Genomic DNA, 17,788 nt, shown 5'->3' on the forward strand with positions numbered 1-17,788 from the left:
AGAGAGAGAGGTACCCATGCCAAAGGCGGGAAGATTTGATGCCTGGCTTTGAAGGAGTCGTAGCCTCAAGGCCTTGTACTGAACCTAGCCTTGAAGCTTTGGTTGGAAACTTCATGACAGTAGGAGGGCTTAGGCTGGGTGTTCTGCTGGAAACAACTAAATTATCCTATGGGTCACCAATTGGTTTATTTGCTAATTGACTGGCCCAGCTTTGGGCTTTAAATCCAAAGAACTCATTTCATCCTTTATTAAATACTGCATGAATCTCACTCTTTGTTCTGCAAGGCTATACACAATATACTAGTGAAACTTGAATTTACACCACAATGGTTGTGCCACTAATGACCTTCCAAATGCCACTAATACCATACATGTTCCGCTTCTCAGTTGGATCCGAACCTGTCAGTGAATTCTGAGCCCATTGACCTCCCTCTGACACAAGAGCAGACCCCCACCCCCATGCCCGCCCCCAGCCTCCCCATCTTTCCATGATTTCACTTCTGAATCAGTTACTCTTTGGAGACCCCAATTCCTTTACACCCACTCTTTTTACATGGTGGACAATACTTTATTCGGAAATGTTCCCTCCTGTAATTACAAATCCTGTTAGTCATCCTCCTCCTCTCCCCAGGGGGATTGTGGGCTTTAATTAATTAACGTGGCTAAACCGCTTTGAGGTGCCTGGTTGAAAGGTGCTATATAAGTGCAAATTATTATTATTACGGCTGTTGACATCCCATGGCGCAAAGCCTTCAGCCCTATGCATCTAGAGACCTGAACAAAGGCTTCTTCATCCTCACCTTCCCTGCTAGGTCTGAGATGGCTGGCTCAAGGGTATGGGGGCAAATCTGTTACCGTATCAACATCAATCAACTAATTAATCCCCATTATGCTGGCTTCCTGTCCTTCTTCCAAGCAGCACCATCCTGTTTCATTTCACAAATCGTGCCCCCATCAGCTCTAGACAAAGGTCATAGTGTCCCTTATGGCCTCTGTTGGCCTAAAGGAGAAAAAAAAAAAAAAAAAAAAAAGAGAGAGGGAGAGAAAGTCAGTTTGAAAAAAACAAAACAAAACAAAACAAAACAAAACTGTGTTGTCATGAAATGCACGAACTTCTCACTAGTAGTCTAAACAAAACTTTCCTTCCAGCTGTATTCCTCTTACATACATACCTGTCTATTACCTAGGGAGCCAACAGCCTCACAAACCAGGGATACCCAGAAACACAGCATCGGGGTGGGGTAAGGTCCCGCAGCCCTGGCTTGACTGCTGATGGCTACAGACAAAAGCCCTCTCTGGGCTGGGTGGGAAGAGGTCATCCAGAGAAGTGGGAGCCCCTCTTCAGCTTCTTCCACTCACTCTCAAGTTTCCCCTGAGAAAGCCAGTTGCCATCAGTAGCCAGGAAGCCCTCACAAAGACAGGGGACCATGATTTAGATGTTTTGTGCTGCACCTAGCAAACCTCAGCCCTTAACAAATGCCCAGTGCTTCCACTGTGATGGTAGCCATTGAAAGCAGCCCTGTGGGGGAGATGTGGCCTCTCGAAGGGACGCTGCTGACCAAAATGCTCCTTACAAGGTTGTGCCTCAGACCCTTTGTTAGCGTGGACGTGGGTGAGCCTCAGGGGGTCATGTCTTCATCTGCCTCCATTTATCCTCCCTATTGAAGGGCTCCTTCAGGACATCGGTCAGTCTCTGTGGGAAGTGATTTGGAGGGCAACAAAAGAACTTGGGCCCTTTGGGGGGCCTTCAGAATTCAGTAAACATCTGGACACGGAAGGCCACGTTCTCAAGCAGTCTAGCTGGGGAGATGTCAAAAGAGAGAAAAAGCTGTGTGTGCAAGGCAAGCTCTTAGTTCTGTGGTGACATTTGTTGTAGAAAAATACAGCCGCCCCAGTAGGTAGATGGGAAGATTTTTCAAAAGCTCCTCTATTTGTCAGTTTTTGTGAGTGCAATGTACTGTTTGTCAGTTCTTGTGGCATGTGTGAGGAAGTAGAAGTTTCGCATGGCTGGGGAGCGGCATGTGATGGATGTTCCGATTCTGTATGGGCGATGAATAACCCACGATTGCACAAGCCTGTCCTGGGAGTTGTTGTTAAGCATTTCTGTTCTCCTTGAGGTTTGTAAAGTACTTTCTAGTCAAGGTGACTTGTTAGATTCTCATCATGAGCACATTTTAATTGACCAAAAAATGAAGTACTGAAGCTAAGGGATTTACATTTCATCACATGGTGAAATTCAGGATCTGAACTCTTGACTCTCAACATTCCCTTTATTATTGAATCAATCCATTTAGAGCACATTAGTCAGCATGATTCAACATTAGTCACATGGCACTAATCAGCATTCCCCAGGGTCCCCAGATCTATCCTCAAACAGCAAAAGAAACTGGCCTCTATTAAAAGACAATGGAAAGCCATTTTCATCAGTATTCACAGGATGATGTCCAGTTCAACTCTCAGGAACCCTACTCTCCTACCCTCAGGAACCTTCCTCAGTCATCCTATTTGAAATGATTCTATCTCCTTTTTTTTTTTTTTAATGTCTATGTTTTTTTTGAGAGAGAGATAGTGCAAGTAGGGGCAGGGCAGAGAGAGAGGAGGACAGGGGATCTGAAGCAGGCTCTGTGCTGACATCAGAGAGTCCTATGTGGGGCTTGAACTCACAAACCGTGAGATTATGACCTGAGCCCAAGTTGGATGCTTAACTGACTGAGCCATGCAGCAGGCACCCCAATTCTATTTCTTTTAAACATATCACATTGTTAGAACCTCGATAATAGGTGCCACAGTTTGCCTTTGATTAAACTTACTTTGTTTTTGAGCTAACTAGATTTTGAGCTACTAAAAGAGAGGGAGGATTTTCCCCCTAGTCTTATATCCTCTGAGCACCATGGTTTACAAACAATAGATACCTCAACAAATACCTGCTGAACTGAACTCACTAAAATGGAGCTTAAGTCATATTCCAGAAAGAACACCAAGTCCTTTTGGAAGAAGTTTTCAAAGAAAATCAACAACCTGAATTGATTTAACATCTTTTGGTATTATTACCTGGGCATTTTCACAAATGCAAATTGTTAGCTATGCAAAGATAGCCAAATAGCTTCCAGGTTCTAAAAGAGGAGTGTGGATCCAGGCTAACTATAGTCCAGGCCTTGAAATAAAGTTTTTTAATATAATCTTATTCCAACTGACATTTTGTTCCATGTTTTAAAAAATGTGGAGACAGGAAAAAACATTTTTGGGGAAAAAATGTGTTTAGTCTATGACTTTGGACCCAAATTCATACCCTGCTTTGTGCTATAAGCACAAGTAGCTCTTGTTCAAGTATCTTTCTTGCAGAGTGCATACTAGCACATACTAAAGTTTCTGCTTGAGAGAGATTTTGTTTTGGGTGGAGGACCAAAATTTTTGGTGCTGATCCTTGGTGGCATTACTAATTGTGATACCCTACTTCTCTGTTCTAGACTCTACCAAAGAGGGTACTATTAGTATTTTTAATATATAACGTTTACAATACCATATTTATGCTGCATTTCAACATTATGCTACAAGCCCAGCCCTAGGGTCTGTACTATTGTACCCTGTGGTCTAATCTCTGCAACTGGGCTCCTCTGAAAAGGATGTGTCACTGAATATTCATCTCCCCTTCTCTCTCAAGGTAAAAGAACTCCCAAAATTTAGCTAGGCACATGGTCCCCAGATAAACAACTATAATTTTCCAGTCTTTCTTCTCATATATTTACAGATTGGCCAACATGATATAAGCAGGAATAATGTGTGTAACTTCTGGTTAATATCCTTAAAAGAAGGAGGATACCCTTTCCTTTCATCATCATTTTCTACCTCATACAAATTCTGCTACCTGGTTGGAGGTAATGATGCTGAGCCATTGTAGACCATGACAACCATGAAGGCAACATCCTAGGTGTGATGGGGCAACAAGCTAAGAGCCTGGGTCCCTGGACAAATACATGGAATGAGCTGCTATACTAGTTCTGGACTGTTTTCCTCTGCAATGCTATGTGAGAAAGCAGTAAACCTCTACTTTTGATTTATATTAAGTGGACACTGTTAATTTGTATTATGATTCCACCCAGCCAAACTTATAACCCAACTCAGGAACTTTCTTGAGGGATTGCTTACAATAGAGTGACTGATCCATCTTAGCTTAGGATTTCAAGATTCAAGGTTCAGGACAGGAGTGGAATATTCCAACAGAGGCTCATGAAGCCTGAAAGATAAGTTGCCAGAAGGGCTGCCATGATGGAAGATGAGAGGCTCCACCCCATTTCTGATTTTATAAAATCTTAGGAGCCCTGAGTACTTGTGAAGGGCTACAAACCCAATTCTGAGGTAGTGAACCCTACTTTGCCTTTCTGGAACTCAGTCCGCTGTCCTGAAAATAAGGGCAGTGGATGAGACTAAAATCTCTCATTCTTGAAAGCGTATATATAGTTATAGCTTTGGGAGGAATTAAAGTAATTTTTGTCAACTAATCATCTAAGTATATGCATAAAGCACATATGTTGTGCAGAAGATACCTCTAGAGACTATGGAAAGATAATACCCCAATGGCAGAGATAAAAGAGGTATCCACAGAGAATACATGAGAAGACTGCCCATGCAAACATGACAACCAACTTATAATTACACACAGCTGTGTAGCAATTGGTTCACTACCTCCAGAGGAAGTTTAAATTGGTAAATGTCCTTGGAAAGCAACTTGGGAATATATAGTAAAGATTAAAGTGTGCATACCCTCTGACCAGTCATTTCACTTTTTATGTATACCTAGAGAAACCCTCACACCAGCACACAAAGAAGCACATGTAACAGAATTCACTTAGTTAACAAATAATTGAGATTTCCATCAATAGGGGAATGGATAATGTGGCATATTCAGACAATGAATACGGATACCTCATTAAAGGAAAAGAACATGATCCATGTGTATCAATGTGGAAAAATTGTAAAAACAAGACATTAAGTGACAAAAGCAAATTGTGGAATGATGTGTCCAGTAAACCATTTATGCAGACTTGGAATGCACTCAAGACAAATCATCGTATCATATTTGGATTCACATACATGTAGAAAAGTTCTTCAGAACAAGGGAAAGGATATGTATCAAACCCTGGAGAGTTTCTACTTCTGTGAAAGAGTGTGAGGGAGGGATAGGTACAAGGGGTTTTTAATTTTGTCAAGTTTTATCCCTATAATTAAAAAAAAAAACTGGAACAAATATGACAAAATTTTAACATTTGCTAAGTCTGGGTGTTAAAGTCATGGGTTTTATTATTTTCTGTCCTGTTCCATATTTAAAATATTTTATTTTGGAAATATTTTCCAAAAAAATATTTTTTTGGAAAATAAAATCTCTCTTTGAAGCTAATAGCCAGAGTTAAAAAAGTAAACAAAGCAGAGGGTTGGTGGGAGAAGTTGCCATGGAAGCAGGGAATGTGAAGTAAATGTTGAAAAAGAGGAGAGAACTGGCAGAGGGTCATGCTTCCTCATTTTCCCCGGGGACGTTCCTCCCTGAGAGGCAAGTGGGAGTCATGAAGGACAATGCCTTGGCCTGCACAAGCTTTTTGAGGCTGCAGTGGCACCTGGCAGCCCAGGGACAATGTGACAGACCTGCTCTGCCCTCTTCTCTGTGACCTCTGAGAGAGAAGTTCGCTCTCTCTGCTCCATTGAATCCCAGGGCTCTCTGCCCAGGCTCCCACAAGAATGCCAGGCTGTGCCAGGTGTGTGGGTTCTATTTACCAAGCAGACACCTCCATACCTGGGTGGAAATAGATTGAGAATCTTCTGGGTCACTTTGAGTCCACTAGGCAGAAAACATTTAGATGTGTTACTAATTCAAACTGAAATCTGATGAATGTAGATGGTGGTATTTGGGGGAAAAGAATTTTTTAATAAATCACCCAGTTGGCTGAGGGTCTAAGAAAATGGGGTGGAAGAATCCAACCCAATTTTGTGACAAGGGAACAAATAGGGGAGATTAATGCCTCTCCTAATAAGCTTCAAAAGGCGATCAAACAAACATTCCTTGATTTTACAAGAAAGATGAGGTACATAGCTATCCAGCCCTTAAGAAAAATCATTGTTTCATTGTTTTCTGATTTCTTCTGAGTCCCTAAGTAGGTGGTTGGAAAAACAGGAAACTAGCTTCATTTGCAGAATTGTCTCTGGACCCATCTCAGGGTGCCCTGGGCTCCCCTAAGATTCCTTAGCCCCATCCCAAGGTTTATGCTGCTCATTCAGAACTAAACTAGCAGAAGATAGCACCAGAATCCAAATTCAACCTGTCATACCTCATTTTAATTTTTTAAAAAACAACATAAAAACCACAATTCTGCCCTACTGAGAAACTAAGGCATTATTTTCTGTCCCTAACAACTTGGCACTTGATTTTCAAATGCTCGCTAGATCCCTGAGGAAATGGAGAGAGTAGGGCAAAGGAAGAGTGAATAAGGAGCCCCTCTTCATTCTCCCAGGCCAGCCCGGCTTCCTTATTAAGTTGGCAGGCCTCCACTGCCCTGAGCCTCACAAAGGCCAAGGCGGCTCTGGGAGAGACCAGCCTTGGGTTTTTCCTAGGCCTCCCGCAGCATCAGCAACACAGTCTGGCTGTTTTCAATTACAGGATCTTAATCTTTAGTCCTGGCCTGACATAGAGGCCCAGGGGTCCCAGCTGTGATCTGCAGGGCACAACATTTGGGGCTTGTTGGGGAAACAAAGAACATGACCAGAGCAGAATATGGGTCAGGTTGGAGTTCACTGCAAATGCCCCTTTCCCTTCAGCAGCCAGGCGGTTCTGTGGGTCCACTCCATTAAGGCTGATTCCCAAAGCTAGCTCCTGCTTTCCTTTCTCCATTAGGCCCTGGCACCCTTAGCCTTACTGTGAGCCAGCCAAAACTCTAAGCTCTTCCCCCCAGTGGGTGCTGGGCATTTCATGTTGAACTCAGGGCAAGAGGAGAAAAGCATTAATGGGAGTCACCCCCACGCCCTCCACCTTTCCCACTTAAGTTGCACAAAAGGGCTGACTCTCCCTCTGCTGGGACCTGCCCCTCTCAGAGTCTGAACCATCAGGAAGCTGGTGGCTGCGAGCTCCCTCTCCTTTGAAGCCAACTATTTTCAGGGTCTTGAGCCCAACCATGAGGCCAGGATCTCCACAAGTGCAGGACAGACAAAGAAGATGCAAACAGCTCAGTATTACCATGGTAATGGCCTGAGCCAGGCAGCCTCCTGAAGATGCTGGGAGGGTGGGTTTTCTTTCACTTTTTCTTTTCTTTCTTTTTTTTCTTTTTCTTTTCTTTCTTTCTTTTTTTCTTTTTGCAAAAGGAGAATAGTTCCGCTTTCTATTTTACTACAACAATAGCACAGACTGGCTCCTTCAAGTATTTCAAAAAGCAGCCTGAGAAATCTCTAACCAGGCCCCTCAGTCTCTCCAGCCTGCCGATTTATTGTTCCTCCCATCCCAGGGAACAAAAAGGCAGGAAGGGTATAAGGCCCCCAGTTGCCGGCTGTTCTTAGCATCCTAATCCTTGGGAACTGGTAAGGGGAATGGCCTGTGGAGCCGGTAAATCGAATTCTGGCCTCACCTTTTATTCCCTCCCTCTGCTCATGCACACAGGAGCTCTCCAGGTATTATAAAACCTCCTGGTTAGCAGGCTGGTAGGAATCTTGGACTTGCTAACGGGATAAAAGGCAGTGAGGGATCATTCCCACATTCACTGACAGCCCCCTCCACCTGAAAAAGGGCAGCCTGTATGGACTGTTCCTTCCCACCACTCCAGGCTGCCTCTGTATAACAAATACTGAACGTCCAGCCCCAAGTGCCTTTTTTAGTTGGTACCATAGGAGCTGCCCTCACTCTTCCAGCCTTTCCCCCTCTCCGTCTCTGTGTCTCTCAGACATGGATTGTATTGCCCCTCAAATCCCCTGCACTAGGTACCAACCAACCTCCATGCCAACCTGGGGCTAGCATGCCAAAGCAAACTCTCACACGAGGAAAGCTTCTCGACTTTGGCTGCAGGTATCTTTCCAAGGTTACCACCCAGGAATCAAAAGTTGCTTTGCCTTAAACCTGGGGAATTATGGAGGTGCCTTTTTTTTTTTTTTTTTTTTTTTTAGTTCAGTCATCTGGTAAGAGTAGGGGGGAAAATAAGCTTTCATGTTCTGGTGTATGGAGATCTCAAGGTACAACTCTACTGAGCTAAGGGATGATAAGTACACCATCACCGAGGAGAATCAGATAAGCTGAAGGGTTAAGGCCTGTGGAGATCACCCAGGCCGATGACTACACTCCAAGGAAGAAAAATATTTTGCACTGCAACCTCCATACACAAACTCATTATGCACACACACAGTCACCCAAGAAATATGCCATGAAACAATGCAATATGTGTGATATAATCTGTGATTTTTAAAATTCTCCTCTATTTCATTTTTAAAAATTCTGGTTGTGACTCATTAATTTCATTTCACGACCCACCAATGGGTTGCAACACAGTTTGCAAAGTGCTGAATCAAGGTCAACATTGTCATTTTTAAGCGGACAAAACTGGGGTGCCAGAGATTTTCTCAAGATTACACCAGAGCTAGAACAGAAATCCAAGGGGTCTCTCCACTAGAGGAGGGATCTGCATTGTTTTCTTAGGACCAGAGCTCTTTCTTGTGTTCCCAAAGCCTTGGGAGCACATAGCTATTGGGGAGGGAGTCCCCAGAGGTCTGTATTCAGTGGCATTACTGCTAGGGGCAGAAGGGTTCTGCTGCCTCAGAAAAGCTCAGAGAGGGATACGTAGCTGGGGCAGGGGATGGAGAAAAATCTTTAAAAGCAACCAGGTGAGGCACTGAAGTCTCCCAGACATTTTTATTTATTGGTTGGGGTTCCTACATCATCGTACTCTTCCCTTAATTTTTCTCTCTCTGGGACACATAGCTATAGGTCAGCCTCCTTTCTCCTTTGTTTTCCAACTTTTTCTAATAGTCTTTCTTTGCCAATTTTCAACCTCTACCAATTCATTTCTAGCCTCTCTCTAAACAACTTTCTATTTCCTGTCAAAATCATGATCTTAGCAATGAGGCTCAGAAGCAACTCTGTGAATCTTGTTCTCACAAATATTATCCTAAAAATTATCCAAATTAGGTCAGGCTTAGAGATGCTGTTTACCAAACTGCCCAGTGATCAAGATATAGGCACGATATCAAGGCTCTGAATACAAGCCATCTGGGCAAAACTGCCTCTTTTCCTCCTGACATTGCCTTGTAATCTTCCATAGAACTTCTTAAAATCTTCATTTAAATTTGCTATTTAGTTGATTTCTAATCTTTTAAGAAAGCCTCTAAAAACGAAGAGCCAAAAGCCACACTGTGTACTGGGTAAATAAGAGTTCAGCTTTCTGATTGCTTATTAGTTATACACCCTTAGAGAGTACGTAACAAAGGGGCCTGCTGTTTGCTTTGCTTAATCTGGTCTTAAAATCTCTGCTTCTTTGTCAGAAAACAATATTTGCAATTGTAAAAAAAATATTTACCAAGGAACTTGGATACCATAAGTCAAAGGCTAAGAGCCAAAGGTCAATAGTTCTTACCCCAAATTTCCCTGGACCCGAGTCCCTGCTGTGGAGCTCAGCTGCACCAAACAAACAAGCTGCTTTCCGGGTCCATTAAGAAGCGGACGTTTTAGAAGGGGAAGGAAAGGGGAGGCTGCAGCCTGCTCCTCGGTCCAAAAGCATGAGCCCTCCAGCCCGCCCCACAAAATTCCTGCTAGATCTTTGCTATGCAATGTGTCTCCATGGGAATATTCTAAGGACTCACCCTGTTTCATCAACCTGGGGAAAGTACTCGACTTACAAAATCCTAAAGGGTGGATATTCCTCCTACAGACAGCAATGACAGTATGTTCCACTGGGCTTTGGCATAGATGTTCACCTATGCATTCTGTGGACCTGCCTCCTGCCTGGCAGTGGGGGGCAGATGTGTGTCCTCAGTCTTCGGTGGAGACCGTTCTCAATCTACAAAGCAGCTTTGGACAACTGGCCCTGTGGGCTAAGTTCAACAGTGTTTGAGTTTGCCTCTCATGTTCATTATTTTCTGGACAGACCTGCAATCACCAGAAGACCCAGCATCTGGGAACCACCACTGTACATCAGTGAGCTCCAGGCTGTGGCCGTGGGGCGCTCTATTGTGAGCCAGAACTCAGCTCCTTCTAAGTCCTAGGCCCGTGTCACATGGTACAGGTCAGCAAGGCCTGGTCCCCAGTCGGGACTTGAGTAAAGGGAAATGAAATGGAGTAACCAGAAAGGAGCCGAGAAAGTAGTGGCCAAGGAGCCATGACAAAGTGTCTCCCAGGCTGCCAGACCAGACGGTTTTTCAGTTTGGTAAGCAAGAGGGCTCTGAGGCAATGCTGGGTCCTCCACACTCTCATCAGAGGCTTACTGTCTGGTTCCTCACTCCACAGGGTCTGCAAAGAGCACCAGCTGTTGGCAGTTCCTAGATTAGTGCTTTAACTCTCATTCTTTGCCTCACTCTATTAGGAAATTCTCTAGTTTTCCCTCAGCCTCACCTCCACCTTCTGTTACGTTCTTGCCACAATTATCAATCTCTTTTGATCTCATCAGGATAAATATCATTGGTGAATTCATCTTGGCCTTTGATTCTGCCCTGAAGCAGCTTCTATCAGGAGCATGGCAGTAATTATCACCAGTGGTAGGCAGCAGTGAGCATAATCAGCTTAAAGAAATGGCTTAATCAAGGATCTTACCTTGAAGAACCAGGCCTTCCTTCTGGATGGTATAAGCAAATGAGGTGAAGGGAGCCAGAGGGGACTTGGCAATGAGAATCTGCACATAAAGCATATTTTCCCAGAGTTAGTCAAAGGGGTATCATATCAGAGATGAACCTCTGTTCACTCCCCTTCCCACTTTGAGACAAAGCGGTAACATGTGACTACAAGCCATAAAGTTTATTTAAAAAAATTATTTTAGAACCAAACCAGTGTTATTCCTTCAATCAGCTGATCACTTTGGAGGGCTGTACATTTATCCCAACTATTCTGCCCCTGAATGCCATATTCTTGACCAGTTCCTTTAGAAATGTTTCCTTATTTTATGCCTCATGCTTTAACAGCTACCTTTTTGCCCAAAGATAAACCTAGACTGATTCTCTAATCTTATTCATAAATTTAGCTATTTTTCTAAAAAGAAATTCAAAGCTACCCTTAAAAGATAAAGATTTACTATCATTATAAATATTCACAATAACTTGGTAAAAGCAAAGCCATGATAATTTGCTTTATTGGCCCCAGCTCTTTACCAATTCTGTATTCATGCCATTTGCCCTGTAACTACATTTCCTCTTGCTTAAGGTGTAGGTATTTCCCTGGACTGAGGATTTGCCCATATGACTTGCTTTGGCTAACAGGTTTTTTGCCTAGGCTTCGAGAAGCCTCACATATCTCCCCTTGCTCTCTTATGCTTCTGCTACTGTGAGAGAAAAATATGTCCAAGCTAACCGGCTATCTCAGAAGGAGGTTGAGAGACACCTGGTGCAGTGCTGGCCAGCCACACCCAGTCCACATTGCTGACCCCCAAGAGAACCACATACACATTAGTTAAGTGCTTATTACTCTATGCCTCTGAGATTTTGGTGGTGTTGTCATGAAGCATCACTGCAGCAAGAGTTGAATGATATACCAGCCAACACAAAATATCAACAAATATTTTGAGCAATGGCTTTCTCCTAACAAAATACCTACTTTAAAAGGGATAGTCATGGGGTGCCTGTGTGGCTCAGTGAGTCAAGTGTTTCAGATCATGATCTCGGCTCAGGTCACGATCTCATCATTTGTGGGATTGAGCTCTATGTCAGGCCCTGTGCTGACATGTAGAGCCTCCTTGGGATTCTGTCTCCCTCTCTCTTGGCCCCCTCCCCTGCTTGCACACTCTTTCTCTCTCAAAATAAATAAATAAAGTTAAGAAAAATAAAAATAATAAAAAATAAAAGGGATAGTCATTTGGTCATTAAAAAAGTATTATCATTAACACCTATTCTCATACTTCATAGGGTTCCACTGAACCTCTATGACATTTCTCTTGAAGGAAGATGAAGACCAGTTTCCTGCTTTACAAATTAACATCATCAAAGATAGGGATAGTGTGACACAGAGCCACTTAGGTAATCAGGGAGGCAAGAGAGAAGGAAGAAGTAGTTTCAAATCACCAAAAGGCTTAAATGTAATTTCTCAATTTATCTCAATACAGCAAACATTTACTGATTGTCAACTCTGGTGGTATAATGTGGTGGAAAGATCATAGGTTGTAGTCATAGAGTTTGAATCTAGGCTCTTCCCCTAATCAGCATGGTGCCTATTATAAGACCTCCAATTTTCCCCTAATAGCCACCCCCTCTTCTTCTGTTTAGTTAATAACTCCCCAGGTTTCAACACTTCTCTGCCACTTTTGCAACTGGGGGGTGTGACCATGTGATCAAGCTTTGACTAACAGTCTGTGAGTACAAGTGACAGGTAACACTTCCAATGTTTTGAAAACTAATGTTTTCATTAAATCATTGTGTGCTCTCCACCTTCCCTTTCCCTGTTCCCAAGGGCAGGAACTGGCTTCAACTACATGGAGGTGGACATCCTGGGAGATGATGAAGCAACTTGGGAGCAGGAAGCTGAGTGACCTCACAAAGCATCAGTGCTTCCCACCTGGGATCACCTGTCCATCTCAGGACAGAGCCACTTGTCTGAACCACTGAGTTTCCAAATGTCTTTGTTACTATGGTGTTTGTAGCCTGAATTCTAACCAATACCGTGGTTCTGCACAACCTAACCTTTTTGATTCTCAGTTTCCTCACATGTAAAATGGGGATAATAACACCCACCTAAGTGGGATTATTGTGAAGATCAAATTAAGTATATTAAAATTCCTGTCACTGAGCCAAACTAAGAAAAACATTTCCAATCAACTCGTCCCATATGCTTCCCAAGTACTCCTTACTTTTCACTCATCAAAAATCAAAATACTTTACTTTTTTTTTAATGTTTATTCATTTTTGAGAGACAAGGAGAGACAGAGCATGAGAGGGAAGGGGCAGAGAGAGAGGGAGACACAGAATCTGAAGCAGGCTCTAGGCTCTGAGCTGTCAGCACAGAGCCCGACGCGGAGCTCAAACTCACGAACTGCAAGATCATGACCTGAGCCGAAGTTGGACGCTCAACCGACTGAGCCACCCAGGTGCTCCTAAAATACTTTACTTATACCAGAAGAATTCAACTCAAGTTAAATCTCAGTAATTCACTACTGCTTTACTACTGCTCTAGAGTTATGTAAATAAATTTGCTCATCATTCTTAGACCCAATGAGTAGATCGTATAGGTGGGCATTAGCATCTTCATGTCAACACACCTCACCTGAAAATTAGGTGGAACCTTTCTGACAGAGTTAGTTTAGGGACGGTTCAATGTGAAGTTTATGGATGCCCAATGGCAGGAGAAGGGCATGACAGAAAAGAAGATAGTACTTCTCAAACTTCAATGTATGTATGTATGAGTCACCTACAGGTTTTGTTGACATGCAATTTCTCATTCAGTAGGGCCTGATAATCTGCATTTCTAGCAAGCTCCTAGGAGATGCTGATGCTGTGGTCCATAGACCGCATTTTGAACAGCTGGGTTCCAGGAAATTAGCCCGACTGAAGAATCTAAGATGAAGAAGCAAGAGACAGGAGTCCTGGAGCCAATTAGAAAGCTATTGTGATAATTCAGGGCTGAGATGACAAGGCCCTCAACCACAGTTGTATCAGAAAGAATGGGAAAAAAAGGAAATGGAGACAAGAAATATAAATCCTTTAGATCAAAGAGCAATAGAAGTAAATTAAACATATCCCAAACCTCAGATCTTTCTTGTCTGCATAATTGCACATGAAACCAAAAGGGTATAAATAAATAGTAATCAATAAAGTATCATACTATATTTTTGAAAATCATATTAACCATTTTTACTTTATAGACTAAAAATCTGACACTAAGGGAAAAAAATAAGATATTCCAATGCAGCACAACAAACAGGATCTAAGGCTATGGGTCAGTGGGTCAGTGGTGTTACCTCCATCATTTGAACACTTCCACTCCTAGGGAGCACATGCCCACTGTGAATAAGCCAAGAGACATTCACCTGGAGGGACCTCACACCTGGAAAGACCTCCCTTCCAGGGAATTATGGACTTTGGACAGGTCATTGATAAATGCCCTGTCCTTCCTGAGCAGGGTTTAAAATCGGTCATCAAAAGGATGATTTGTATGCAGTTAGAAAGAGGAAGCGATCAGTTGTGTCAGATGAATCGCACTTCCTTTTTTTTGGAAAGAACTTCCAGATTGATAGATCTGAGGGTTACCACCAACATGAAATACCTGATTTTCTGCAAAAAAATGTAACAAATTCTCAATATCCTTCTGGGATAAAGACAAGTTGGGCTGGATGCCAATACCATTAAGTGGGTTTGTAAGTGACACGAAGATCAATAGCAACCTCTAGTAGAATGCATTGGATTCTAGCCTTGGTCTTGTCCATGTTCAGCATTCTCACTGACCTGGACAAGGACACTGATGTCCTCAACCCCATCCATACAACAAATATGGGATCCACCATGGAACAGAACTGCCCCAAATTGCCACCCTAATGGAGTTTATATTCTAAAGGACAAAAAAGATAATAAATAAAATGAGTAGAATATATGGTATATTAAATGATTATGCATGCAATGGAGGGAAAAAAGGCAGAGAAAGAGTATAGGAAGTGTATTGGAACTGAGGAGAGGGTCAATTTTAAATAGAGTATTAAAAGAAGACCTTACTAAAAAGGTGACATTTGGACTTGTGGATCATGTAATTAAACCTATTGATGGGATGCTGAATGTGGTAACAGAAGACAAAAAATGCAAAGAGTCGTTATATTGGATTAGACAATCATAATAACAAAACAAATCTCAGTTTGACTAGAAGGTTGGGACAAATCCTACAAATTTTTCAGAATGAAATTTTATTAAAATGTATGTAAGGCCCTGTCCTTGAATACAATGGACCAACTACTGGTTACAGAATGGCTTACAGAATAGCATTCAGAAAATGGATTAGGAGTGTTAGTTAACTATAGTTCAATACAAGTTGGTTGTGAAATGTGGTTCACAAAAATCTAGCATGGTCTCAGGTTGTATTAGTGGAGACACAGTATCTGGAACAAGAGAAGTGATGGTCTTCTCATTCAACAAATCATACTGGGTGCGATGTGTTTGGATTGGAGCCTAAATTCCAAAAGAGAAACTGACAAACAGAAGAACAACTGGAAGTGAAGGGTGAAGTGGGGTGAAGGTGTGTTTGCTTTTAATAGTTTTCTTTCTTCCTTTCCTTCCTTTCATTCTTCCTTTTTTCTTTTCTTTCTTTCCCTCTCTCTTCCTTCCTTCCTCCATACTTCTCTCCCTCTCTTCTTCCCTCCCTCTCTTCTTCCCTCCTTTCTTTCTTTCTTTCTTTCTCTTTCTTTCTTTCTTTCTTTCTTTCTTTCTTTCTTTCTTTCAATATGAGTTTTCTGATCTGAAGATTCTTTAGTGTTACATATTAGAGAGGAGAAGAGTAAATTCATTTTCTAGCCCAACAGATTTCAGGAAAAAAGTGATGCTTGCCATGTATCTTTGTGAATACATAGAGAGTCTTCCCTTTTTAAGACTTGAGTGAATACCCCACGCTCTTGTGCCTTTCTACCTTTCAAACTAGAAATTATCCTTTTCTAATGCAAACAAACCTCCCTAGTAGATGATTTGGGCTATTTTGTTTCAGATGTTCAGTCATCTCCTACATTTGGTGTGCTCTAATCATTGTCTGACTTGTGCTGTTGTCAAATGTCATTCTACCTTCTGCAATACATCATGACCTGCAGGGAGGGCCTGGCTGCTTAGTAAAATTCCAAGATGCTAGATGAACATTTTTTTTAAATCATACTTAACCTTGCATGCAATGTGTGAGGTTGGCTTTGGAATCCTCTGAGGGTTCACAGATATGTAGGTGGGCAAGAATGAGTGCAGACACTTTGGCTCAGAAAGCCAAAGTGTCTTAGGCCAAAGCCTAAGGCCACACAGGGCAGGTGTGTGGTGTTGTGAGCTGTTATCCCACCTGCAAATAGCTAGGTTGTTGTTGTTGTTTTTTTTTTAATGTTTCCTTTATATCAGACTAGCTTGACTTAATACTCTAATGAATATACTTTTTCCTCTCTTCACCTATTCTTGCAAGGAAAGTGATCATCAATATATTAAAATTCTTTTGAAGAACATTTAAGGTATAGATGTGTTGGGTTCCAAATTCCACTACTATCTGGACATAATTTCCATTACTTGTACCCCCTACCCACTATCCACGTACTTATCCACATACTTATTCAATCCACAAATACTATCCAAGTACTTATTCAAGTACTACAAATAGTATCCAAGTACTATCCATGTACTCATTCAATCCACAAATATTTACTGGGCACTTTCCTTTGTGCTAGGCACTGTTCTGGATGCAGGGGAGATAGCAGGGGATGAGACAGACAAGGTCCTTGCTTTCATGGAGCTGACATTCTGGTGGCAGAAGACAGACAATACAGGGAGGTCTTTAGGCCTTTGGGGTTTTTTTCCCATTGACATTCTACTATGAGTTTCTTTTTCCTGGGCACTCACTCATTCATTCATTCAATCCATTCATCAACAAACATTTATTGAATACCTACTGTGGACCAGGCAGATTCAATCTGCACTGTGTGAATTCGCACTTTTTAAAGGACTGCTATCTATTTCTACCTCAATTTATTTCTTATGTGTATGTTCTGAATTTTTGATGGGATTGCAAAGATCAGAGCACTTTCTTTGATCCCACATCCATCCCTTTTATAGGGCCCAACCCAGTGCTTTGCACAAAGTGGGCTCTGAAAATGACCAGTGAGTATTTTCCTCACTATTCTTCACTTTATCCCTATTTTTCACACTTTATGTGTGAAGTTTTCTCCCATTTTACAAGTGAACACACAGAGGTCTAGGTATTCTAAATAAAACGTGGAAAGAGAAGTCAGCCTTTGGGGCTCACTGGCCTCCCCTTACAGACCCTATTCTCCTTCTTTTGTGCCCCCTCAGGTGCCTATTTGGCTTTGAGCAAATACATTGTCAGCTGATTCTCTTTAGCTTTAAAGTGGCAGCTGATTTAAACCTTCTAGAGTTACCCTTTCTGGTGTTTGCATTTTAAATATAAGACTCTCAAAGGAGATTAATGGATCTAAAATAGTGGAAAGTCCTACAGGATCAGGATGGGTGAGGGAGCCTTCCGGGGTTCCCACAGTGATGACAATAATGATGAAGGAGAAAACAACAACACTTTGAGGTAGGTGGCTTATAAGTGCTGAAGTCGGGATTCCAGCCCAAGACAGATGGTTGTATAGTCTGTTTTTGAACCACCATGATGGTAGCCCCCAATGTGTCTTTTCTGGGATAATACATCAAATGAGGCAAGATGTATAACAGACAATAAGGGCATTTTTTTTTCTGCAGCCTGGATATTGCACAAGTCAAGACAAAGAAGGGAGTTGGATAAGACATCCATGCAAGCTGCCTTGGAGGTTGGAAGTTCACAAGCATCCACACTGGCAGTCTTCTTTCTGCCCTTCATTTCTGAATGTCCAAATCCTACCTACTCCTTGAATCCCATACAACTGCCACCTCTCCCAGAAAGCCCATGCCATTGCTCCAGCCTGAGGTA

The 17,788-nt window shown here is 42.3% G+C and overlaps 1 protein-coding gene across 2 annotated transcripts in view; it reads right to left on the bottom strand.

Annotated features, from left to right (window-relative positions):
• Window positions 1-493: 493 nt before the first annotated feature.
• RAD51B (RAD51 paralog B) overlaps window positions 494-17,788 on the bottom strand; it is a 576,579-nt gene continuing 559,284 nt past the window's right edge. For both annotated transcript variants that reach the window (XM_047079459.1, XM_047079460.1), the window contains 2 exons: window positions 10,769-10,847; window positions 494-1,000 (listed from right to left, as the gene is read on the bottom strand). In XM_047079459.1, the coding sequence (XP_046935415.1) occupies window positions 984-1,000; window positions 10,769-10,847 (96 nt within the window). In that variant the 3' untranslated portion in view covers window positions 494-983. The remainder of the gene's footprint in view (window positions 1,001-10,768; window positions 10,848-17,788) is intronic.

The sequence above is a fragment of the Lynx rufus genome, unplaced genomic scaffold, assembly GCF_022079265.1.
Source record: "Lynx rufus isolate CCGP_SWC_20201006 ecotype Redwood Valley unplaced genomic scaffold, mLynRuf1.p SCAF_17, whole genome shotgun sequence".
NCBI classification, from domain to species: Eukaryota; Metazoa; Chordata; class Mammalia; order Carnivora; family Felidae; genus Lynx; species Lynx rufus.